The 27,011-nt window shown below is 41.4% G+C and overlaps 1 protein-coding gene across 1 annotated transcript in view; it reads left to right on the top strand.

Moving 5' to 3' along the window:
• pcp4b (Purkinje cell protein 4b) overlaps nt 1-27,011 on the top strand; it is a 47,782-nt gene that overhangs the window by 7,279 nt on the left and 13,492 nt on the right. The window contains exon 2 of the mRNA XM_024014058.3: nt 23,822-23,873. Coding sequence (XP_023869826.1) covers nt 23,822-23,873 — 52 coding nt within the window. The remainder of the gene's footprint in view (nt 1-23,821; nt 23,874-27,011) is intronic.

Here is a 27,011-nt window from a genome sequence, read left to right as displayed (position 1 = left end):
ATCTAGTTAGCGGTGGTSCGCGCTAATAGCCTTTCAATCGGTGACGTCACTTGCTCTGAGATCTTGAAGTAGTGGTTCCCCTTGCTCTGCAAGGGCCGTGGCTTTTGTGGAGCGATGGGTAACGATGCTTCGTGGGTGACTGTTGTTGATGTGTGCAGAGGGTCCCTGGTTCGCGCCCGGGTCGGGGCGAGGGGACGGACTAAAGTTGAACTGTTACATACATCCTATAAGACCTGTTTCCTGGCCTCTGAAAGTATTTTGCTGTCTATTGTGGCCACTGTTTTATGATGAAGATAGATACCACCTTCTCCTCGTTGGTGTGTAATGAGAAAGCTCTTTTAGAAAAATCAAACATTAGTCAGGGAAGATAAACTCTTTACTAGACTAATTTTCCGTCCGTTTTTAATTGCATTAAGACATCAATGCACACTTGCCTGTAATCCAATATTATTGCAACATACATGTACAGTAGCACCATGAAGCATATACTGTCAAATCAGCAGTGTCAGTGGTCATGGATTTTATCCTTCTACATGCAGGGTTCCAACTAATTTCATATTCGGAACACAGCGTTCAAATGAACTGTAGGATATTCTTGGATCTTATTCATCTTACCTCAGCACCTCCACGCCACATCTTCGTATATACTTATTAAGATCGAAGAGGTCTTGTATCACAGTGCTGTAACCTAATGCACCAACACAGACGTGTTAGATAATGAAGTCAGTGGATGTGCAGGAATTGGGTGTGGTCTTGTGTGTTTTTTTCCTCACCATTAATTTTTACGACCTGCAACACTTTTGAACAAGTCAGCCCAGCTGTAGAGTGGATAGGGATGCTAATTACGTGACGTGAAATTAGCATAAGCTCAGCCCAGATCCATCCTGCCAGCTCATTACCACATGTTCCAGCTCCTTGGAGAATTAGAGTTCTTAATATCTAAAGAAAGCTACCAATTATTTGGACGACTGCAGTGAGAGACCATATGCTGTGTTCCACCAATTTGCATTTGCCTCTCCTTATTTCCTATTTTAGAGTAAATCCAGGAGACCTTGGATGTTCATTCATTTAAAAAGCTGTTTAAATCCACTTTAAGGGACTATTGGAATTTGACACTTGTCTTGAATAACCCCAAAACATTTAAACTGGGATGACAGAGGTGTCGTTCGATATTCACTACACCTAAATCTGCAGACAATATTTCCAGGCTAGGACTGAATTTAAGAGACCTTAGCTGGAAGACATGGTAGGTTTAACAGAATGTCTTGGCTTTGCTGGGGAAAAAAGTGAATCACTTATATAGGTCCATCTGGAAAATCATCCTCCTTTGCTGCAGATACAGGTTGCATGATGGCAAACATGTCAGATAGGATTTTTTTCAGCGAGGAGAAAATGTATTTCACTCAGTTGATGAACTCATCTATACTGAACAAAAATATAAATGCAACATGCAACAATTTCAAAGATTTTACAGAGTTACAGTTCATATAAGAAAATAAGTCATTTGAAATAAATTCATTAGGCCATAATCTATTGATTTTGCATGACTGGGCAGGGGTGCAGCCATGGATGGGCCTGAGTGGGCCTTGGAGGGCATTTTGAAAAAGTAATTCTGATTGGCTTGGCCTAGCTCCCCAGTGGGTGGGCCTGGCTGCCAAGTGGGTGGGCCTATGCCCTCCAAAGCCCACCCATGGCTGCACCCCTACCCAGTCATGTGAAATCCCTAGATTAGGGAATCATTTATTTATTTAAATTGACTGATTTCCTTATATATGAACAGTAACTCAGTAATATCTTTGATATTGTGTTGCGTTTATAAGGACTGAATATTTATTGACTAAAGACATTTCAGCTTTAAATGTTTGATGATTTGTACAAATTTAAAAAACACAATTCCACTTTGATATTATGGGTTATTGTGTGTAGGCCAGTGACAATCTCAATTTAATCCATTTTAAATTCAGGCTGTAACACAACAAAATGTGTGAAAAGTCAGGGGGTGTGAATACTTTCTGGAGGCAGTGTATGGATGGAATCACAGAGGAGCCATTGAGCATTTAATCTGATTTTGACAGCTCCCCAATAATTGCCATCCTGATTTCAGACAGTGCTTTTCTGTCCTCCTCTCCCCTCTAATTCTGTGCTGACATCTTCACACATCATCGCACTCCCATTCCCCAGATTGGATTGCTTTATTCTACTCAAGAGCCCTTGCAGTTGCTCCGGAAGCATCCGGGTGGACTAGCACCAATCAGATTGGACACATGAGCTACTGTAGGTCCACTGTTTTATTATCTTGCAGTTTGCAATTGGTTACTTCCCTGCTTCAGTTTGATGTATTGTTATTAATAACAGGGTTGGGGGTAATAATATTACTGTACTGCATGGATCTGTTTGGTTCAGTTCAGGTAGAGATGTTCAGCTGTGATCAGTAAAGCTTTTATTTTGTGTGTGGAAAAGGGAATTTGAGAATAATCATTTGCATTCATCTACCTATATTACCATGAGTTGAGTTAGGGAGTACAGGGAAATCAGATTTGGCACAGAGATATAAGATTTCAATGCACTTTTTCCGATATTCTGTGAACACTTTTCATCCTAGTTCAAGGGTTTGCACTGTTATCGATTCAAGTAGGAGACTGCCACTGCTGGTAGCCGAAGGCTTTACCAAGGTTTCAGAAGGCAGTTATTTAATCTTCAAAGCACAGGCTGTGTTTTAGGGAATAAATCTGCATATATGGACCAGGCCAGAGCCAAAGGATAAGCAGCACATCCCAATCTCTCCAGATTGGTTGCCTTTGAGAGACTGGAAGGCTGTCGCTTCTCCCTACTCTACAATATTAAGCTGCTTCAGGGGATACTTATGTTGCTGGCCTGGATTAGGGAACTTTGGTGGATTGTGTAGAATAGATGCTCTGCTGTTGTATTGTGTGGCCTCCCACATTGCCAGACTGATACTGGGTACAACAGGCAGGCAGGGCAAGCTGAGGGATCTTCCTTCTCTAATGACACACAGGGGTTAAATAGCCTTAGCCTCTCCAAATGGCAATGCTCCTCTGTCGGGATAAAGTGCAACYTCGCAAGAGTAAATCATCCCCCTGACAATGAATTTATGGGGTAGCTAAGCATAGATTTGTGTGTATTGTTGTGAATTGTTAGATACTACTGCACTGTTGGAGCTAGGAACACAAGCATTTGGCTTCACCCGCAATAACATCTGCTAAATATGTGTATGTGACCAATAACATTTGATTTGATTTGAGGARTGGGTTCCGTCTGGCCGCTCTACCATAAAGGCCTGATTGGTGGAGTGCTGCAGAGATGGTTATCCTTCTGGAAGGCTCTCCCATCTCCACAGAGGAACTCTGGAGCTCTGTCAGAGTGACCATCGGGTTCCTGGTCACCACCCCGACCAAGGCCCTTCTCCCCCGATTTCTCAGTTTGGCCGGGCGGCCAGCTATAGAAAGAGTCTTGGTGGTTCCAAACGTTTTCCATTTAAGAATGATGGAGGGCACTGTGTTCTTGGGGACCTTCAATGCTGCAGACATTTTTTTGGTACCCTTCCCCAGATCTGTGCCTCGACACAATCCTGTCTCAGAGCTCTACCGACAATTGCCTCGACCTCATGGCTTGGTTTTGCACTGTCAACTGTGGGACCTTATATAGACAGATGTGTGCCTTTCCAAATCATGTCCAATCAATTTAATTTACCACAGGTGGACTCAATCAAGTTGTAGAGACATCTCAAGGATGATCAATGGAAACAGGATGAACCTGAGCTCAATTTTGAGTCTCACAGTAAAGGGTCTGAATACTTACATAAATAAGGTATTTCAGTTTTTTTTTTTATACATTTGCAAAAATGTCTAAAAACCTGTTTTGCTTTGTCATTATGGGGTATTGCGTTTAGATTGATGAGGGAAAAAAATKATTTAATACATTTTAGAATTAGGCTGTAACATAACAAAATGTGGAAAAAGTGAACGGGTCTGAATACCTTCCGAACGCACTGTATATCAACTATCTAGACCTTTATTAACAGGCTATGAAGATCTACAGTAACTGGCTATTTGCTCCAATTAGAAGATCATAAATCACTTGTGTCTGTGTTCAACACTCACCAACATACTGTGCTTTAAGAGGCTTTAAGTATCTCCAGGAAAATATAAAGTCCTTAATAATAATGTGTGTGGTATTTGTTTGATTACTATCGTAAATGTTTCCAGCTCTGCTCACGGTTTTATAATAGGCCTGTGCACTGCATCTAGCAGAGGCAATGCCTATTGGTAAATTAAATCAATAAAACACATTGGAAATACATTGGAGGGCAATAACACCACTTTGTCCATTGGCTGATGGGTGAGACTCAGTCAGCAAGTAGAACATGCCAAGTATGTGAATGTGTCTTTCATTGTAATGGGTTTTCTATGGGGGTAAATATTTATCAGAACACTGAATGGGAATAGCTAAAATTAGCGTCCGTGTGGGGGGACTTTGATACTCTCTGTATTGTAATTACATGAATCAGGAAACAATGGATCTGGCTGTTATTACAATGTTATGGTGTTTCCAGTCTGGTGTTTTATCCAGACATTGGGTTTCCACAACTTCCCTCTTATAAAAATGTGAGTGCTTTATGTGTGACATTAGTTAGTGTGAAACCTAAATCAACTCAGATGTGAGGAATAACAGATTTGAAAGGTTTTGACAACAATCGATTGCTTGACTAGTGGGTATCCCATCTGATAACATGAAACATTGCGGCATGAAAACCACCATCATAGAATTCCACGGAATCATTTATTCTGTTTCAGCTGTGTCAGCAACACTCCATTACCCTCCCCGTGTATGCTAGTCCCTCACCTCACGAGATGAGTGGGTGGGTGGCGATGGGGGGGCTGAATTAGCAGAGTGACAGTTTTTTGCCATACACAACATATTTTTCCTCCCAGAAAATCATTACAGCAGTACACTCCGCGGATTTGGGGCAGAAAACATCACATCGGGGATTGCAGGGGTCTCCAGACCAATCTAGTATGTAATGGAGACAAACATCATCAGGGAACACCATAATGTACAGTTCTGTAGAAGCTCTTGTCTGCATTTAAACCATACATTACATAATCATTTTAAAAACATTTTCTGTTTGAGGGTGATTGGGAATAGTCAATTATGAATATACATACAGTATGTTCCCATTCATTGGATGTTCATATACTGGTATCAGAAATTTGATTTTCATCAAGCAAAGATCAAGATTTTCTCTTTGCTTCACATGCCGTGCAGGATTTTTTATCTGATTTTCCAAACAGCAGAGCAAGGCAGAACAACAAATCTTGGCCAGCATCCTTTGCAATTCTCTAGTGCTCATTGCAATAACGTGAATTTAATGTAACCCAAATGTGTCAATTTTCCCTTAATATGTTCAAGAGATTGGAAAATGTCCTAGTATGGCTTTGGTATTTTTAGGGAAAGGGATTGAAGCTAGCTTAATAGTTCTTATGGGAAACGTGTCATTTTAAGTTTTGTTGAGTCTCTTGTATCCATTTTACGGACGTTACTCAACACTGAATTCACAATGATGAATGATGTGTCTGAGAGGATTTGTGTATTTGAAATTAAGTTGCATATTGGAAAGTAAAGCGGGTTGCTTTTTGTGGATGGGGAGTTTTTGGTATTTTATTAAGATCCCCATTAGCTGTTGCAAAGTAGCAGCTACTCTTCCTGGGGTCCAGGAAGAGTAGTGGGCTAACTTAATCTGACAACGGGCTAACTTAATCTGACATCAGAGAGGTGGAACTTCATTGGGTTGTGTGTTTCTTATTGGCCTAAAAAGCGTCTACCAAGTTATTTTAAAACTCTAGTGTAAAGTCAGAGACATAATCTTAAATAGTGTTTTATTCATTCTATTCTGAGTGTGAGTTGACAACCAGCTTCATTTAAAGACACTGGTAAATGGTGTAACGGGATGGTGTGGTAAATTATCTGAGCTCGACTGGTAATGACTCTAATGAGGGAGCACAGCCTGAGCTCCAGACCGACCTTCCCCTCAGAAGATGTAGTTCTTTCACTAAATCTAGTGGCAATTTGCCACCAATATCAGGGTAACACAGAAATTATGGTATAGAGCTAGAAAATGCAGCACAGGCAAGGGTGAATGTTGCTGTCTACTACTACGCCTGTGGAATATGTGATGCACTCGTGCTGTTTTTCTTGAGGATCATCGGCCTCTCATCTCCGCTAAAACTAACTGTAGGCAAGGTTACTGAGGTGAAACAGAATGTTGCGTCAGACGTCTCCAAATGGTCACTAGTACAGTCTCAGCCGACCTGGTTGGGTGACTAGAGCTGTTGTGTTATTGATGGCATTTTCAACTCCCATTACTGGCTAAATGGAGCAAAACTGGTGTGCTCATTTATAAACTCACTCAAGTGGAAGAGAAATCTGCTGCCTGGACTGAAATTATGTCTTTCTGGATGAATTAGCGATAGACGAAGATCGAGTAAAGACACAGGCTACGATGTGGTTGGAGATTTGAGGCRTTTCCCGTGGTGTTGGTCCAGGGGACTGCCTGACAGGTGGCCATAAATCATCTCTTCTGCTGACAGTCAACATCTGTCATTCAAACTCTCAACTCATAATTAATTTGGGAGTTACCTGTCTCTTGGATGCGCACAGAAGAGATCCCTGTAGTGATTTTGATTGCATCAGACCTGTTACGACTTTGAACTCCCAAGATTAGTATTCTGTGGCCAATTCTACTCAAAGTGTGCATTTGGAGAAAATACTTTCACAAACCGTATCTTGGGAGCGTAATACTCACCATATGGAGACAAGTGAATTCTTCCAAAAAGTAGAATGACTCACTCCACCGCTTAGATTAACAGAAGTGAAATTAGAGTCTCAGAAGTAATGATATGATTTGCGTCAGGGAAATCCAAGGACATTAGATCCTTAGAACAGCTTTGTCGCTTGTCTTTGGCAAGGTCCACTCTAACCTTTCCTGCAAGCCCACTCTGACATGGGCACTTCTCAAAGTAAATATGTCAAAATCCCCCCTCGGATTATCAGACCGTCTGAGCCAGGAGCCTGATAAAGTCCTCTCTGGATGTCACAGAAATGGGACAAAACTTTCAAGGCATTATTTTATAGGTGGTTGCATAGTCATATGAGATAATGGTACTGTAACGGTTGGAGTGAATACCAATGCATGCTGTATACCTTGAGAAAATACAGACTTATCATTAGTCAAAGGAAGTGATGGGAGTGAGACATTTTCAATTTTCTTAGTACAGCTCAACACTCTTTAATGGGGCGGCGGGTAGCCTAGTGGTTAGAGCGTTGGGCCAGTAACCGAAAGGTTGCTGGATTGAATCCCTGAGCTGACAAGGTAAAAATCTGTCGTTCTGAACAAGGCAGTTAACCCACTGTTCCCAGGTAGGCTGTCATTGTAAATAAGAATTTGTTCTTAACTGACTTGCCTAGGTAAAAAAAAATGTTTGACTAACTGTCACTTCCCCTTGTGCATTATAAAGCCCCTCGGTGATATTGTTCTGTCAGAACGCTGTACATACAAAGTAGTTTATCAAACAGCCATTACTTGTCTAGATATATAACCAGTCATTGTATGGAAAGTTGAATACACATGATTGGTTTTGTTATAGTGGCCCAAACAAACCTCTATGGTTTACAAGGTTTGCCCTCGTGGCTTGTTTCAAGAGCCCTGCTGAACTGAACTTCTTATTCCATGGTAGTTGCCTCTCTGAGTTTGTACAGTAGGCTTCAATGGGAATTGAATTGAGTTCTCTACTCATCCAGCTCAGGATTATGAGGTGACTGTCTCTCTCGGGGAGACCCACAGTGAACTGGCATTGTGGTGCCAGGACAACAACTTCTCCCTCAACATCAGCAAAACAAGGGAGTTGATTGTTCACTTCAGGAAGCAGAGGAGGGAACATGCCCCAATACACATTTTTTATTTTTTATTTCACCTTTATTTAACCAGGTAAGCTAGTTGAGAACAAGTTCTCATTTACAACTGCGACATCAACRGGACTGCAGTAGAAAGAGTCAGCAGTTTTAAGTTCCTCAGCGTCCACATCACCGAGGACTTGATATGGACCAACAACACCACCACTCTTGTCAAGAGGGTGCAACAGCATCTCTASTTCCTTAAGCATAAATCATAGTCCACAGACGCTGACACGCGATAGTCCGGCTTCCGATTGTGACATAGCTACGTGGCTCTGAGACCAACATCCGCGGGGAACGCACAGCCCGAACCGCACCTTCCCACAATTCCCAATCAACTTGTCTCCGGTACACGTCCTCTATTAATTGGAATGTGTTGACAGTTGGAGATATTGTGTGAGCTGCGAAGAGAATTTGAAAAGTATGACTGCCAAAGGTCCAATATTCTACAACAATGCTGTGCATACACGTTCACGTTTGGTACTCTGATAGACCCTTAAGGCGGCTGAAGAAATTCGGCATTCCACCACTGCACCATCGAGAGTGTCCTGACCGGTTGCATCACGGCCTGGTATGGGAGTTTCTCTGACCACAACCGCAAGGCACTCCAGCGGGTGGTGAAGATGGCCCAGTACATCACTGGGACCGCGCTCCCACCCATCCAGGACATTCGCTCGAAACGGTGCCTGAGGAAGKCCCGYAGCATCATCAAGGACCCCACACACCCCAGTCACGAGCTGTTCACTCCCTTAGCGTCGGGCAGACAATATCAGAGCATGAGATCTGATACCAACAGGTCAGAAACAGTTTATATCTACAAGCCATCAGACTGCTGAACACTTGACTGGACTGACCACCTGCTCGGATTCTCCGCACCTTAGGACACATGCACTCACTTACACACACACACACACACACACACACACACACACACACACACACACACACACACACACACACCACACACACACACACACACACACACACACACACACACACACATATACATTCATGCTACACAACTGCTGCTACCAGACTCTTATTATTATTGCTAAATACTGCACAATTTAAACACTGCCCCCCAATCCCCCTTACCCAATACACGTGTAAATATTGGACTATAAATTGTCTTCCTGTATTATGCTTATGCTAAAATATTTATTATATTCTACTGAGCCATTTACTTTATGTTCGTATTAGTATCTTTTCTTATTGTTGTTGCTTTGTCGAAAAGGACAGGTATTTTTCTAAACATTTTCTTCGTTTTTTTCTTCTTTTAATATTAATAGATTTTTTATTGAGATTTATCAGGGGGTGGTGCAGCACCCTCAGCACCCCTACTTCCCGCGGCTATGTGTATCCTGTACATAAGACTAACAAAACGTAAAACTTGAAACTAATTCTTCACTTCTCTTATTCCTGAACAAGAGGGAGAGGAAGCGATCGAGCCTTGTGTTTCTTCTGCTTGAATTGTCTGTGGCCTAGTTCTGAATCTCCTCTTTAAATTCTTAATGGACATTGAGTGCTGCATGGAACTCTTTCGGACCGCTCAAGYTGCCAAAAGCCTTAAAATAGCACTACAAACGGCTGTGTGGGATTATTKATTTATTTGAGTAATTCCACCCTTGCCACTAGATTTGCTGTGCATTTGGTCAGAAGATGTGCCATTTTCTGCCCAAAGAACAGGAAGGCCCGCACACTGTTTATGCTCCCATTTTCTGCCCAAACGCTGAGGTTTTGTATTTGCTAGCATTATACAGTAGGTATGATTAGTATAACCACAATAGTATGACAAATAGTTATCTTGGTCCCAGACACGACAAATAGTAACAACAACAAAACAACATATTTCAAGGAATGCAAGAGTTTGAGAAGGATACACATTTGCTGGAATGTAACCATTTGCTGTATATTCATGAGATCATCTTCTTCCTCTAGCATTTTCAGTTCAGGGAGAGGGCTATCTTCTCCCCTGGGGACACTATGTGGGATRCTTCCGGTCCAGCCATCCTCAAGGGGCAGCACATGTTGGAGAACAGATTCATAATTTCACCAAATTACGGGCCTAAATTGAACACCGTGCTCTTTTCTGCTAATTTGCAAGCTACTCTCCTGCCTAGTGGCCCACAAAAACAGGCAGAGCGGTTACGATAAGGGATGAGGGAAGAGTCACATGGACCCTCTGCGGCTTTGGCCGGCATGAGTTTGGCGGTGATGACTATCGGTCCGCCTCTAAACGAGTGCTTCTCTGGGACTGAAAGCGACACAAAGTGGTGGGTGTTAGCTGAGCCAGTAACAGTGACCAGAGACAAAACATCCATAAAACATCCATCTCTTCATAATGCCAACCGTGTTTCTGCATCAGGCGTTACAGATTAGCAAACTAAAAGGGGTCCGGCATGGAAAAAAGGCTATTGATTTTCACATCCAATAAGTCCAGGAGRCTTCCAGGTCATCTATGTTGTCATACTGTAGTGGTAAACATGGGGATGGATCGGGGGAATGTCCTCATTGTCTCTGTCTGAACAGCATCTCTAAAGGACAGGATAGTTTATCAGGCACGGTTTGCATTGAAGATGTAGAACCAAGCATTGCAGGCGTAGTAGGTCTTGAAAATGGTCACCATACTCTGAGACACCTGACCTAGAAAAATAGTCCCATTAGATGCCATCAYTGCATGCTAATGTGACGCGCACAAATGCATGGTCACATTTGTGTTTATGTATTGTTTCTTTGTATTGGGAAAGAATGCTTTTACTGAAATGTCAGTCCTCCAAGGTTTCGCCATTGCGAGGCATTTATACTACTGTTGGCCAGTTGGGAGCAGTGAGAAGTGTTCGCTTCACACTGGGACTATATGGRCTATATGCTGTGTGTTCTCATAATTAAGAGAACCTTTGAAAGAGAAGCCACGTTCTCCTGTTCAAATCAAATCAAATCGAATTGTATTTGTCGCATGCGCCTAATACAACAGGTGTAGACCTTACAGTGAAATGCTTACTTACAAACCCTTAACCAACCATGCAGTTTTAAGAAAATACCCCCCAAATAAGTAAGAGATAAGAAAAACAAATAATTAAGGAGCAGCAGTGAATAACAATAGCGGGRKTATATACAGGGGGTACCGGTACAGAGTCAATGTGTCAATGTGCGGGGGCACCGGTGAGAGAACAGAGAGAACAGTCTATGACTAGGGTTCCTGGAGTCTTTGACAATTTGACAATCTTCCTCTGACACCACTTTGTATAGGGGTCCTGGATGGCAGGAAGCTTGACCCGGTGATGTACTGGGCCGGTCGCACTACCCTCTGTAGTGCCTTGCGGTCGTAGGCCGAGCAGTTGCCATACCAGGCAGTGATGCAACCAGTCAGGATGCWCTCGATGGTGCAGCTGTAAAACCTTTTGAGGATCTGAGGACCCATGCCAAATCTTTTCAGATKTAATTATTTATCCTGTGTTACAGGTCAGTAAAGTGCAAAAATACACTGAATACCACAATATAGTTTTGTAACTTGCCTTTTGAAGTGATTRTAATGGTTTTGAACAACATAGTGATTGTATAACTTCGTACTAGACAGAAAACGCCTGTCGAGTGTAAAATGAAATGATGACAGTGCATTCCTTTGATCTAGAAAAAAACGAAGACACCCTCTGACAATATAGAAAATTTTATATTGTAGCTGTGATGGTTAAGCACTTTGTAATTGTTGTACAGTAAATGTTAGAAAAGCTGCTAGCTTAGAGCTAGCTCCGTTTAGCTATTAGCTTGCTCCGAATAGCTTTTGACTAGCTCCGGTTATCTGTTTGCTAGCTCCGGTCAGTTGTTTGCTAGCTTTGGTTAGCGCTATGCTAGCTTGTTCAATCATTTTACAATAATTAGCATTAATGGCAGTTGCAATAGTCTTGTCTTTCTATTAGCCYTTCTTACACGGGGTGAATGTATTTTGAGCATGGTATAAAGTAACTTCTATTGAGTTATACCAGTCTTTAAAGGCTTTCATGTTTTACAGTCTCCTATGGGGCTTTAGTAGGCAACAGTCTTCTACATAATTATAACCTTAACAGGTGAATTAAAGTTAAGAATAAATGTGTTTGGGGTATAAATGTAAATCATTTGAGGATGTGACTTGGATTGGAACATACTATTTTTGATGTGTAAATTGATGTATGTTTGATATGTGTATGAACTAATATGTCAGGGATTTATGAGACAGATGATTAAATACATTTTAAAGATAAACAAAAGAAAACATTGAAATGCAATGAAAAGACAGAAAAATACAATTTGCACTTCAGAGAATGTTGAATAAAATAATTGAGAGAACCTTTGAATGAGAAGCCACTTTCTCCTGTTTCATTATTTATCCTGTGCTACAGGAACTGTTGTCTGCTGCACCAGTCCCAAAACTGGGACCTGTAACACGAAGTCCAAGCAAACCCATTCCATGAGCTCCACTTTCAGAGTCCAGCCTCCAAAGTGACACTTTTGTGGGTTTTGCCAGGACTTCAACCAGCCATGTAGCTCCTAAAGTAAATCAGCTGGCTAATGGTACCCTCAACTCCACTGTGATCAGGGGGGACTCCCTCACATATTTCCCAGACCAGTGGTTACATACTCTCTGTAGCACTGCAGTGCTCTGCTCCCTTGAGCTATTGAAAGAAATGTACAAAAAAGTAATCTCACCAATTTCAAGGCTCATTAAGCTGTGTAACAAACGCGAGTTTGAAGAAATAATTTGAAGAAGAGTGTTAATATGTTTTTTCTCTCCCTGCACGTGGTAATTGGCATTATTAAGAAGGAAAACTAATTCTTTTTTTGGAGGGATAGCTACCTTTGTAGTCATGGCTTTCCTGACCATGTAGAGGTGAAGAGTACTCACCTGTTTCTGTAGAAATTGTGCATCACAATTCACAAACATATTAAATCAGTATGAAATAGTAAAGGGATGAGGTCTGAGTGTGTGTGTTTGCTTATGTTTTTCCCTTATGAGGGGTTTGCTAAGGTCAGCTCTGTGGGTGCGTAATACACATAATTATTGCACAAACATTGTGCAACCCTCTTTAGTTTAAAGTAGGAATGAAAAATATTACACTGTTTTATACAGTGTATGTATGTCTATGCTCGTTGTTTGAAAGTGCGTGCATCACTTGTGGAGGTAGCTTCCGAAGCCAGTCAAAGAGGTTGTCTGTCTGTGTACGTGTCTCTGTGTGCACGTGTGTACAGATGCCGTATCTTAATTTGAGAATCCTGTTGTTGMCGGAATTTTCATGCACAGCAGGAAATGCAAATTTGTAGTGTATTCAAGGTTTAAAAAGGTTTCTAAAGTTTGTCAATTCCATTTCAACATTTCAGACTTGATTTGCCCGAACTAAAAATGTATCAACCCCTACTAAAAATGTCCATTCATTTTAATCCAGATAACAATTCACATTTCCTGTTGCTGTAGGATAATTTTTCTGCTGTGTGAAACTGGGTCAAATTAAGATACGGCATGTATATGTGTGTGGGTGGGTGTGAGAGAAGTGGCGGGGATACTCTTGACGTGGACTGACAGAAGTCTTGACTGCCATGAAATAGAAAACCCAGAGAACACAGTTGAGCAGCGCTCCGCCCAGGATGCCGGCAGACCGCGCCTCGGCTGAGCCTCGGCAATCAATGTCAAACAGCTGATATTTATGACAAGCAAATTTGCCACGTCCCCTTCTCCTTAAGTGAGACATTGTCTTGCTGTCCCTCTCTACTACTCCCAAAAGAAGAAAACCATCTCCAGCCTGACTTTTGATAATAGGAGATATTATATATACATCCTTCAATTCAATCCCCCCCCCCCACAYACACACTTCGCTCAAGCTTTATTCTTTGATCAGAGAATGAAACAGCATAATTATGCATTAGCATGAAGCAACACTGCATTGAATAGAGATGCTTCTTAAGAGAGACACTCAATAAAAAGACTTGGCCCCATTTGTAATGATAATAGTATTTCATTATGTTCTCATTTTCTCCTCAAATGTACAGTGTTTGCRCTGTGGGGTTTGTTTTAAAACTCAGCTTCATATTGGAGGTACATCTTGTGCATTACATCTAGAACATAGCACGTGCTGAATGATTCCAGAACACTGATAATTGGTTTTCTCTCTATTGTATTCATCACAGTCGGCCTTCAGTTCTTTCCTCTCTGTGTTGTAGTTTGTTATCCTATCGGTATGTAAGAGGCCTCTCCACCATGAAATTAATGAACAYTGATTACATTGTAATAATTTGTTCTACACAGCTCAAGCCCCAGTCAGAGCATAGAGTTCTGCCTCTCTGGTTATGTGCAAGAGCACAAAACAGAGAAACTAAAAACCATTGTGAGGAACTATTGACCTATTACTGACATGATGATGTTCCACACCATGCCTGGAAGGCATGATGACAGCATGGTTTATGTAAGCCTCTCTCACAAAGAGAGATGATCAAATCAGGAACTTCCCCAATGTGCAGCCCTCTCGTTTCACAGCCAACACRGGGAGTAGCATACTATGATGATTGCTGAAATGTTAGGTAGGAGGATCAAGTGTCTGAAGGATTAAACCTTCTTCTACAGCTACATGTTGTATGTCTTTTTTGAAACTGTAGCCAGACCTATCTCTAAACCAGCATACTGGCATTTTCACTGTCCACTTCAGTCAGTAGTCTCAACTTCCCAACCACTGTGTCTGTGTTGGCCAAGTGAGGCTACTGTCCAGCTGATGTTAGCCAGGTGGAGAGGCATGGTGGAGGTGGGACCTAAGGCAAGACTATAATTAATGGTGATGAAGGAGTGTAACCGGTAATGGGTCTAGACACCATTCCTCACCGGCTATTATGAACCCAGTCARAGCCATCCTCCTCTACCATCACACCACCAGGTAACAGCAGAGTGACAGCATGAATAGGTTCTATGGGATTCCCAGACCTAGTCCAGCTGAGAGAAGGTAGACCTTTTAGAATCTGCAACATGTACAATACTGCAGAGGAGATTTTGACTAAAGAGGAAAATAGAAGGCAACCTCTCAGCAGAAATCAGGGTGAAATCATGTAAAAAGATTCTCTGTGTAAAGCTTCACCCTGACTGCCCTCCAAAGAGCCCAGCCCAGTCGGAGGAAAACATACTGACATTTTTCTGATCTTGTGTACATTAATTCCTGCATCTGCCTTTTGCCTGACTAGGGAATCGTTTCATTCTGTGTATGTGTGTGTGTGTGTGTGTGTGTGTATGTGTGTATGTGATGTACGTGTGTGTGTTTATTTCCTTGAAGTCACCTAATTGACAGCCTAGAGGCGTGAATACTGCTGCAGCCACCATTGAATTTGCAATGTGTGTGTGTGCACGCTCATATTTGTGTATGTGTTTGTGTATGGACTTGTGTCTGTGTGCAGGCATGTGTAACGGCCTAGTGTTTTTGTGAGTATATAACTCTAAATGCCTAATGAAAGGCGCACTGCGTATCCCTCTCTTCCCTGTTATTGCAATGTAATTAGTGTCGCTTTGCACTTGATGGGTTTCTCCCAATATCGCTCTCCCCCATATCTCTAACTGCTGCACAGCCTCCCAGCACTACTTACTGTACATTGTTGTTGTGTGTGTGTGTGTGTGTGTGTGTGTGTGTTTTTTGTGTGTGCGTGTGACTTTATACTGAGGATATCCCTGCCCCTGTGCATGTGTGTATGTGTATTGGAGTGTGTGTGTGTGTGTGTGCGTGCGGGCGTGCATACTTTTGTATATCTGCAGACTGAGTATAGCCCTTTCCCCATCAGTAATCACACTCACGGAGCCACTGTTATTGCAATTTACACTTGGCTCAGCCTCAGCCCTAATGGTATTTCCTCTCCCCTGTCTTTCATTAGTCTCTCATCACCTCTGGAGTGATCTGAAGCGTTGTGTTTCACCACTAACAATACTCCTTCCGGTGTCGTCCGAGGATGCTTAACTGCAATATTTATCCCTACGTTTAAAGGAGGTACGCTGTGCTGCTCCACAGTCTTGGTTAAGAAACCACAGTGGCTAGTGTTCATGCAATGTTGCTGAAATGTCATATAAACCACAGGGTATTTGTGAATGAGTTGCCTTTAGGTTAACCATCTTTGAATGCCTTTGCAGCTCGTGCATAGATTACCCCAAAGTTTTTGCAATGATGCTGCAATGTTCCTGCAATCTCAGCGCTCCAATAACACATATACAGGCTCGGTTGTGGTTGAGATGAAGGGCTGCCTCCTGCTGCCAGCTTCTGTGCCTTTTGGTATGTTTTTTGTGTGGGCACCCGTGCCGTGCTCTGTCCTCTCCTAATCAGAGTGGTGCTGATGCTAGCAATGGGAGCCACGTTAGCATAGCCTAGCGTAGCACTCTCTCAGGGCAGGCAGGCATCAGTTCATTTTATGGGCATTACATGGCCCTGATGCAGAGACGCGTCTCTTYCCTTTGAACTGGGATTAGCAGCCATCGAGAACAAATCAGCCTCCCTATCTACTGGGGATTGTTTGGAGCTGCAGGGAGGAAGGCAGGAGGGCAGGAAGACCCTCTCCACTGTGACTTCATAAGAAACAAGAGGTGGATTATGATATGAACTGTTTTGAGACAGGAGTTGCAGCTCCTCGTATTGTGACAAGGTAATGAGAGATTGTGTCCCGAGTGAGAGCTGGGAACTGTTTTGACAGGTAAACAACAGCAGTGATTTTCCATTTGCATATCTCACAGCCGGTAGTCCTAAATTGCATAAGAGATTTTTCTTGAATTTAGACTGCTTCCGCATAAGGCTGGGTTGTTAGGCTTGTAAGGACGTTTCAATCCCCCCATCCCACCGACTCCCCCCGCCCCACTCCTCCTCAGCATCAAAGCACTGTACATACTGTTTGAAATTCATTGAAAGCATTCTATTAATAATGCAGGAAGAGATGTGCAGAAGGAGCACATGTGCCTCCTCGGTTATTAAAGCATGGAAGCATCTCTGACATGACCAAATGGTGTGCAAAAGGGAATAGGTTGTGGGGGTGAAAGCACTGTTGAGAATAGCTCTATGGGGGAATCCCCAGGGTCCAGAATACAAGGTAGCTACATAAATTAAACAATTTCCTCCTGTGTTTGTGTTGCTGTGTAAACTCCCCATCCAATAGCATTTCCTCTGATTTGATTGGAATTGGGAAGAAAAAGCCTCATGAAATGTTTCATGGATACACACATGGATGTTTCATGGGACATAAAGATTCATAAAATATATCGAACGATCCATCCAGATTTGACTGGTCTTTGCAGTACCAAGCTTTAAAACATGCCCAGTGCAAATATCAGTCAGTGGCTAACTTAAGACTGTTATTGGCTCAGATTCTGGATCATCAGTTGAAAACCCTGCAGAGAGAGGAGGGAAGCATAGATACTGCAGTCCCACACCGTTGAGGACTCCCTCTCGCCCTTTTCCTCTCTCTTTCCCAGACACGAGTAGGCGCTCAGAGAGTTGATTCTGGTCATCCATCTTCTCCTTGTCATGTTTGTCTGAGCTAGTCTTGGAAATGCAGGATGTATCGATCCCCCTCTCCTCCACTCTTCATCTCCCTCTACTTATGTTCATGAGGAGAAATTCATCAAACAGCCCTGATCATTAGCCATAGGGAAACATGAGCTGAGAACCTCAGTGTCTCCCAGCCAGCCAGCCGGATATATGGTGATGAGGAAGGTGACTTTGCAAGATCTGAAACACCTTTATGACGCCATTAGGTAGCTAATGTTTTTTTTTTTTTGCTACTGTAGGTAGCGTTATATAGCACTAGTCGGCTGTACCTGCGCCAAAACTCTGGTATTTTTCATCTTATAAGTTGTTCTCCATCTTATTTTTAAATAGTGAGCCAACATGTTTTCAGCACTTTTATTTCCATGACTGATCGAAACTTGTTTTCTCATGCTCTCTCTTGTCCCTCTGCAGCAGACATGAAGTTGAAATCGGAAGTTTACATACACTTAGGTTGGAGTCATTAAAACTTGTTTTTCAACCACTCCACCAATTTCTTGTTAACAAACTATAGTTTTGGCAAGTTGGTTAGAACATCTACTTTGTGCATGACACAAGTAATTTTTCCAACAATTGTTTACAGACAGATTATTTCACTTATAATTCACTGTATCACAATTCCAGTGGGTCAGAAGTTTACATACACGAAGTTGACTGTGCCTTTAAACAGCTGGGAAAATTCCAGAAAATTATGTCATGGCTTTAGAAGCTTCTGTTAGCCTAATTGACATCATTTGAGTCAATTGGAGGTGTACCTGTGGATGTATTTCAAGGCCTACCTTCAAAACTTAATGCCTCTTTGCTTGACATCATGGGAAAATGAAAAGAAATCAGCAAAGACCTCCATTGTAGACCTCCACAAGTCTGGTTCATCCTTGGGAGCAATTTCCAAACGCCTGAAGGTACCACGATTCATCTGTACAAACAATAGTACAAACACCATGGGACCACACAGCCGTCATACGCTCAGGAAAGAGATGCGTTCTGTCTCCTAGAGATGAATGTACTTTGGTGCGAAAAGTGCAAATCAATCCCAGAACAACAGCAAAGGACCTTGTGAAAATGCTGGAGGAAACAGGTCCAAAAGTATCTGTATCCACAGTAAAACGAGTCCTATGTCGACATAACCTGAAAGGCCACTCAGCAAGGAAGAAGCCACTGCTCCAAAACCGCCATAAAAAGGCCAGACTACGGTTTGCAACTGCACATGGGGACAAAGGTCATACTTTTTGGAGAAATGTCCTCTGGTCTGATGAAACAAAAATAGAACTGTTGGCCATAATGACCATCGTTATGTTTGGAGGAAAAAGGGGGGGGCTTGCAAGCCGAAGAAACACCATCCCAACCGTGAAGCACGGGCTGCAGCATCATGTTGTGGGGGTGCTTTGCTGCAGGAGAGACTGGTGCACTTCACAAAATAGATGGCATCATGAGGCAGGAAAATTATGTGGATATATTGAAGCAACATCTCAAGACATCAGTCAGGATGTTAAAGCTTGGTCGCAAATGGGTCTTCCAAATGGACAATGACCCCAAGCATACTTCCAAAGTTGTGGCAAAATGGCTTAAGGACAACAAAGTCAAGGTATTGGAGTGGCCATCACAAAAGCCCTGACCTCAATCCTATAGAACATTTGTGGGCAGAACTGAAAAAGCGTGTGCGAGCAAGGAGGCCTACAAACCTGACTCAGTTACACCAGCTCTGTCAGGAGGAATGGGCCAAAATTTACCCAACTTATTGTGGGAAGCTTGGGAAGGCTACCCGAAACGTTTGACCAAGTTAAACAATTTAAAGGCAATGCTACCAAATACTAATTGAGTGTATGTAAACTTCTGACCGCTGGGAATGCGCGAGAAATAAATAAAAGCTGAAATAAATCATTCTCTCTACTATTATTCCTACATTTCACATTCTTAAAATAAAGTGGTGATCCTAACTGACCTAAGACAGGGAATTTTGTACTAGGATTAAATGTCAGGAATTGTGAAAATGGAGTTTAAATGTATTTGGCTAAGGTGTATGTAAACTTCCGACTTCAACTGTATAGTGAGCAATATGTTTGKAACATTAAATCGCAATAAAATTGCAGTATTGAATTGCAATACAAATAGAATTGTGAGAATCGCAATGCATATCATATCGGCACCTAAGTATCGTGATCGTGAGGTCCCTGGCAATTTCCAGCCCTAGTTGATAATGCATCAGAGAAACCATTTCAAATATGTAATGTTGTAATAATGCAGGGACTCATATAATACATTGTAGGCCTAGCCCTTATTTGTCTTTTAATATTTCAGGTGGAGTAATACAATTGTGGTCGACCATGAGCAATGGCACATTGGGCAGGAAGTCCTACGTTCATTTTGTTTAGAGTTGYTGTGGTCCTTATTTGGAAGTTATATAGAGGGAAGTGTCTCCATGGTAGGTGCTTATAAATTATGTACATATTGAATGAATGGTGTGGTAATGTTTGTGGCAGTGACAGAGTATTGGAATTTGGTTTCTTCATGCTCCTCTCCATTGAATCTCACTAGCTATTATTTGTTTTGGYTCTGAAGATAAATGAAGACACCAACACAGTCCTGGAGAGATGCTAATGTTGAATTAGCATGGAGTAGGAAACAACAGGATCATCTGATGTAATCAGCTTTTATTGCTGCATTTAATTGGGATTGGTGTCCCTACCACGGGATGGTTGAGCTAACGTAGGCTAATGTGATTAGCATGAGGTTGTAAGTAACAAGAACATTTCCCAGGACATAGACATATCTGATATCGGCAGAAAGCTTAAATTCTTGTTAATMTAACTGCRCTGTCCAATTTACAGTAGCTATTACATTGAAAGAATACCAYGCTATTGTTTGAGGAGAGTGCACAATTTTGAAAATGAAAATGTATTAATAAACAAATTAGGCACATTTGTGCAGTCTTTATACAACATTTTGAACAGAAATTGAATGGTTCATTGGATCAGTCTAAAACTTTCCACATACACTGATGTCATCTCGCCAAAATTGAAATTGCACCTGGGCTGGAATAATACATTATAGCCTTTCTCTTGCATTTCAAAGATGATGGTACAAAAAAAAAGACAAAAGAACAGTTGGTTTTTTCTTTGTATTATCTTTTACCAGATCTATTGTGTTATATTCTCCTACATTCCTTTCACATTTCCACAAACTTCAAAGTGTTTCCTTTCAAATGGTACCAAGAATATGCATATCCTTGCTTCAGGGCCTGAGCTACAGGCAGTTAGATTTGGGTATGTCATTTTAGGCGAAAATTGAAAAAAGGGGCGGATCCTTAAGACTTTTTTTTAACATCCTTCATTGTGGTAAATGAGCCTTGGTATAGGAACATTATCTTTTTGAGAGGTCTATACCGTCAGTCCCTTGATGCTCAACCTTTTATTGACATAAATTAGAAAAAGGTCCCAAACCGTATAAAGGTCCCTTACTCACACTGAATGGGGTTGGTTAGATGCATAGCTAGTGTAGTATATTGCTAGCTTGAGATTCACCATACATAGTACCATCTGCCACTTTCCATTACACTATTTATTTCCATTAAATTCTTTGAAATGTCTCAGCAGAACATGCTTGCTGCTGTGAACAACCCAAATGCCTTACAGTTCGTAAGAGGCTTAAGATCCAACCTTTCACCCTGGTCCTCTGCAGCAGTCTTTTTGCTCCTTTGTCATTCCCTGTGATATCCCTTCTCTCACTCGCACCACTGCCTCATATTAAAAGGATGAGTATAATATGAATCTATGAATAGCCTCCTTAATCTCTCCATTGTGAAAGAGACTGTCACTCCTGTACTCCTCTCTAATGTAATATCTGCATTTACCGTGCCTGGGTCTTTTAGTGTGCAGATATAGGATCTTAATTTGATCACCCTGTTGCAGGAGAACTTGCAGGAAATTTAAAACGTGTAGTTGAGGTTTTAAAAAGCTTCTGAAGTTTGTAATTTCTACTTTGAAATTTCAGACTTGATTTTCCCTTATGAAAAATGTATCAACCCCAACAAAAATGTCTATTAATTATAATCGAAAACAGAAAGGAAACGCTGCACACTGCTGCTCATGCTCCCGTTTTCCTTTCTGTTTTCCATGAGTTTCTGTTTTCCACTCCAGCACATGCGGAAAGTACCTGRATATGCATATGTTCTCCATCTTTTGTACATTAATTATAATCCACAATCATTTACATTTCCTGTTGCTGCAGGATTATTTTCCCACTGTCGCAAATGGGCTCAAATTAAGATCCTTACATCTGTAGTGCTATCTGGACAGTACCTGCACTCACAAGTTCAAACAGCACATTGTGTCTAAACCCGGTGCATCTCATTCGTAGTGGAACCTCTGAGTGTTCACTGTTCAGCTCAAATACCCGTAGTCAACAAAGTTACGCAGAAAGCTCTCGCTACCCAAATCGGAGCAGGTGAAGATACCTTTTACACWCCCGCTCCTGTATTTCTTCAAAGCATGGAGCTTATTTGCAAGTTAATGTAATGAAAGGTAGAGCTTTTGGAATGGAAAGTGGTTAAAATCAGTAGCATCCATCAGAAGGTAGGCGAGATGAGATGGGCTRTGATTTCAGACTGGAGGTGACTCATACCGTTATGTTGCATCAGWTATGGAAAGACATTAATTATAGTGTACCCATGGTATTTCAGAGAACTGGGATGGTAGAGTCTCTGTGGTATCGATGAGGCTGTTTTTCCATATCCACTACCGTAGCTCAGTATCCCCACTGCATCTCCTCACAATCTCCGGTGTTGCTCTGTGGCAATGTCAAACATTAGTAAATGACTGGGCCTGGGGGATCAGATCTCCCTCCTCAGGCCTCTCTCCACCCCTGTCACAAGAGTTGCAAAAGGATGGTATATTACTTGGAAACCTAAGTTTACCAGTAAACTACAAGAATTTTGGTGTCTTTCAAGGATTTTATGTAATCTATCACAAGACATCTATTGGCCCTTTTGGGTACTTCCAATTTTTACAATGTCTGTAATTATCTCTGGCCCTCTGTGTGGCCTTATCACATGTAAAATATATGAAACAATTAAATATGATGATTTTCAACAAAAACAATTGAATGAGAAAGCAGAAAAAATATCCTAAATACAAAACATAAACTTAGTGAATACCATTGTTGTTTAATATGATGGTTTCAGCATGAAATATCCTTAATATCTTTTCTGTATTTTTTCTATGTCAGTATGTATTTGTTTTCAGTGTTTTGGTGTCAAACTAGTGGCAGTTGTGAAAAAAGTAAATAGTTGGAAGAGTTGCAGAGTTAATTGAAAATAATGCCTGGCCTCCCGAGTGGCGCAGCACTGCATCTCAGTGCCAGAGGTGTCACTACAGACCCTGGTTTGAGTCCAGGCTGTCTCACAACCGGCTGTTCCCGGTAGTCCCATAGGGTGGTGCACAATTGGCCCAGCGTTGTCCGGGTTAGGGGAGGGTTTGGCTGGGGGAGCTTTACTTGGCTCATCGTGCTCTAGTGAGTCCTTGTGGCGGGCCGGGCGCCTGCAGGCTGACTTCGGTCATCGGTTGAATGGTGTTTCCTCCGACACGTTGGTGCATCTGGYTGCGGGTGTTAAGAAGCGTGGTTTGGCGAGAAATGTTTTGGGGGACGCATGACTCGACCTTCGCCGAGCCCATTAGGGGAGTTGCAGCAATAAAACAAGATCGTAATCATGAAATTGAGGAGAAAAAAAAGGGGTAATTTTTTTTTGTTTGAATAATATTTAATGCCATTATTGGTCTGTCTACTAGAAACTCATGGACAATATGGACACAGAAAATGAATACTATATATGAATAMATTTTTTAGAAAATCATTCAAGTATAAATTACCAATATGGTAGATTGCCATAGATTTTCTGTTAATTACCAAAATTACTGAAGATTCCAGTAACTTTGGTAAACTACTGGTAGCTATGCAACCCTAACCGTCACTGTCCCCATCCCCATAGATCCCGCAGGCCGCTTCTGCCTTATTCATACAGTCACTGGAAGGGCCAGGCCACTCGCTATACTAGAGCACGCTAGCTAGTACACCAGATTAGGGCATCAGCCCCTTCTGGTTGTCAAAGCGCTCAAGAGGACACAATCTTATTGACAAGTGTGCACAACAGCTCCTGGAGTCAGACCCTCCGAGTCTTGGCCTGCGTCTAAAACCCAGAGGATCATGGGAAATGTCACATTTTCCTACTGGAGTCTAGAGGGGGTTTGCCTTGAATAACGCTTCTGAAAAACACTAATACAGATTGAAAGTCCGAAACCTAATATTTTTTGTGTCAATTGTGTTTTTTACAGCGACAAGGATCTGGTGCAGCGGGCGGAAACAGCAAAACATCTGGAGGACAAGGTAAACAAAACATAATTTTTAAGTAATTAGAAATCTTTCAAAGCCTTGCAATATGGGACTGAGGACATCCTATATGTCCCTGTAGTGCCTTTAACCCGTTATGTATTTAGCTTTTTGTTATTACAAATTTGTCAACAACAGGGTCTAAGTGCCCTATGAAAAACACTGCTGTTCTGCGTTATGTGAAATAAAAGAAGGCCGAGTATGGTAAGCATTTTAAAACAGGGATATTTGTGCCCTTCTGCAAAAAAAGAGAGCAGCTGGCCACAGCCAGAGCAACATGCTGAGAGAGGGAGAGCGAGAGGGGGGGGTGGACCATAACTGACACACTGGCCCCTGGCATCTTAAACGAGCTTTAAAAGGCCCACTTCTTGCCCCTATCTCTCTTCCTGGTGATGTTACGCAGTTGACGGTGATGAGGGATGAAGGACGAACGTAGATAGGAACAGGAGTAGACAGGAACAGACCGTCACAGAGGGAGTTTAAACTCCAGTGTTAAAGCAGACTTGACATGTAGAAGATTCTATTCAAAAAGTATTCATACCCCTTGACTTATTCCACATTTTGTTGTGTTTAGGGCTGACCCCATTTAGTCGACTGATCGATTGTTTGGTCGATAGCCTGTTTTGGTCGGCCGAGATTTCTTTAGTCCAGCAGTAGCAAACATTTTTTAAATAATCATGGTGTACAAGACACCTGTCTGATTCGCACCTGTCTGAGTGGACTAAAAGTGAGGAGAGAGGAAACCCCAACTTAATTAGGTCTATAATCAACAGCCTAACTTTTAAATGTGCCTGGCTATATATATGCATATATATCTACAGAAATAAGACAGATCCTGCTTCTGTTGCCTCTTTGAGTGTTTGTTTAATAGCCTACTGATTCTGTGAGTACCAAGCCTCACGCAACCACAACATGTCGGCTAAACAATTTCACAAATTCGGCAATTTTTTACCTTTGCTATGCTATAATAAAGGCTTTACACTTTTTTWAAAATTAGAACAGCCTCTCTGGTATTACTTATAATTTATTTTGTATTCTTTACACTTTTCCAAATTGTCAGAAWWWWWWTTKTAATAATAATAATAACCCTACTTTTTCTTGATCTCCTTCTTATTGTTATTAATACTATTATTATTACAATCATCATTATAATAATAAGTAAGTCATGTCGTTACCAATAGTAGGCGTAGTATAGCAGCCTTGTATAACCACCATCGAGTTTTAGGCCTAAGAGAGCACCCTGTTTAGTCTTAATACCGTAACTTACTTAGGCATATATTTCAGTAATTATATAGGCTACTGTATCAATCAATCATTCATTTGTTTGTGTCATCAAACAGCATATGAGTCATTCGTGATTTGGAATGCAATCAAGCATTTAGTTTTAAAATTAAAGCAAAGCGACCCTTGAATATTTAKCATAAACAATAAATGAACCGTTCCAATTTCGCAAACTATGTTCACGAATGAATGTGACTGTTTTTGTTTTTGTTGTAATTAAGGTTTTACAACAACCAAAAAACATTACAACAGACTCTCTGGTATGCTTATAATGTATTTAGTGTTGTTTACACTGCTCCAAATTGTTTGGCACACATAATATGCACGCAGAACTTGCTCCTTACCTTCTTTTTCTTGATCTTCAGTATTTTCCACAACTAGTCAAATTTATTCCACACATCTGACTTCCTCTTTACCTCCTGAGCAACCAGTAAATATTCCTCTGTTTCAAGTGTATTTGTCACGTCCTCTGCATCCATTTTGCTGTCATATGTGATAGCGGTGTTCCGAGATTTTTTATAAACAATTTATTGATGTGATTATGATATTCTACAGGTTAGGCCCTATTGGTTACGTGCATGCGATGCATACATGTGTCACGTAAAGAGAGCAAGGGTTGAGGGAATAGGGAATGATTTTCCTTAACAAATTAAGGATTTCAGTAACAGAACATTTCAGTCAGAAATGGCTGTAATTATATTGCAGCTTCAGCAACACGAACAGCGCGATAAACAATGTTGATGTTCTGTGGTGGTCGCTGCAGCAGTACTCTACACAGACAGGTGAGCCATAACCAATCAGAGCTGCAGTTGGCATATATGCAAACAGACCATTGCCATATATGGATCTATGCCATTCACTTTGACCTGGACTGTTTTTACAGCATGAGTGGTCGTGTGTAGATGCGCTTGTTTTGAGATCAAAGCGAGAGCTACCTGTAGCGACGTGTGAACATTTGTACATTTGTACAGTGAGTTTATTTGCCCAGTTATACTGTATATAATTTGTAGTCAGCAATAGGGGAGTGATTGCTTCCTACAAGAGCACAAAACATGTGTATTTCTAGATGTATTTGAAAGCGAGTCAGGTAAATAGCTTTTTTATTGTCTTAAAGGTGCAGTGTTATGTCCAATAGGCAGAGGGTAGCATAATTTGTCTGCTAATGGTATGGGAATAATGATGCATTTTATTTTGTAATGTGGTTTCTTGCATCAAACAACACAACAACATTTTCAGTCACCTCCTTGTCTGAAGGACAAGTGGATAAACGGGTTAGTGTCAAGCACAGCATGTTTTTTTTTAAAGTCTCAAGGAATATAGGCCTACATTGAACACCACACTTTGGCTGCTACTGTAGGCTGAATTATATAACAGCTATTTCCCATGTTAAGATGTTATGGGATGCATATTCTCCATAATTTTTTTATGGTAGGCCACTCTGGTAAGCCTACATTATGATCAAATAGCTACTGTAGCCTACTTGGCCACTGTTAAAACTGTAACTTAAAGCGGGTACAGCTTCTGTGTTCACACTAAACATGCGCTGGAAGCTGTACAGAATTTTCGCAATAACTACCTCATGAAGCTGGTTGAGAGATTGCCAAGAGTGTGCAAAGCTGTCATTGAGGCAATTGGTGGCTACTTTGAAGAATCTAAAATATATTTTGATTTGTTTAACACTTTTTTGGTTACTACATGATTCGATATGTGTTATTTCATAGTTTTAATGTCTTCACTACAATGTAGAAAATAGTAAAAAAAACAAAAAAACTTGAATGAGTAAGTGTGTCCACACTTTTAACTGGTACTGTAAGTATTCACACGCCTGAGTCAATACTTTGTAGAAGAACCTTT

The sequence above is a fragment of the Salvelinus sp. IW2-2015 genome, linkage group LG22 (genome assembly GCF_002910315.2).
Source record: "Salvelinus sp. IW2-2015 linkage group LG22, ASM291031v2, whole genome shotgun sequence".
NCBI lineage: Eukaryota > Metazoa > Chordata > Actinopteri > Salmoniformes > Salmonidae > Salvelinus > Salvelinus sp. IW2-2015.
Note: the sequence above shows the minus strand (reverse complement) of the source record. Positions and strands in the feature narration are given on the sequence as shown.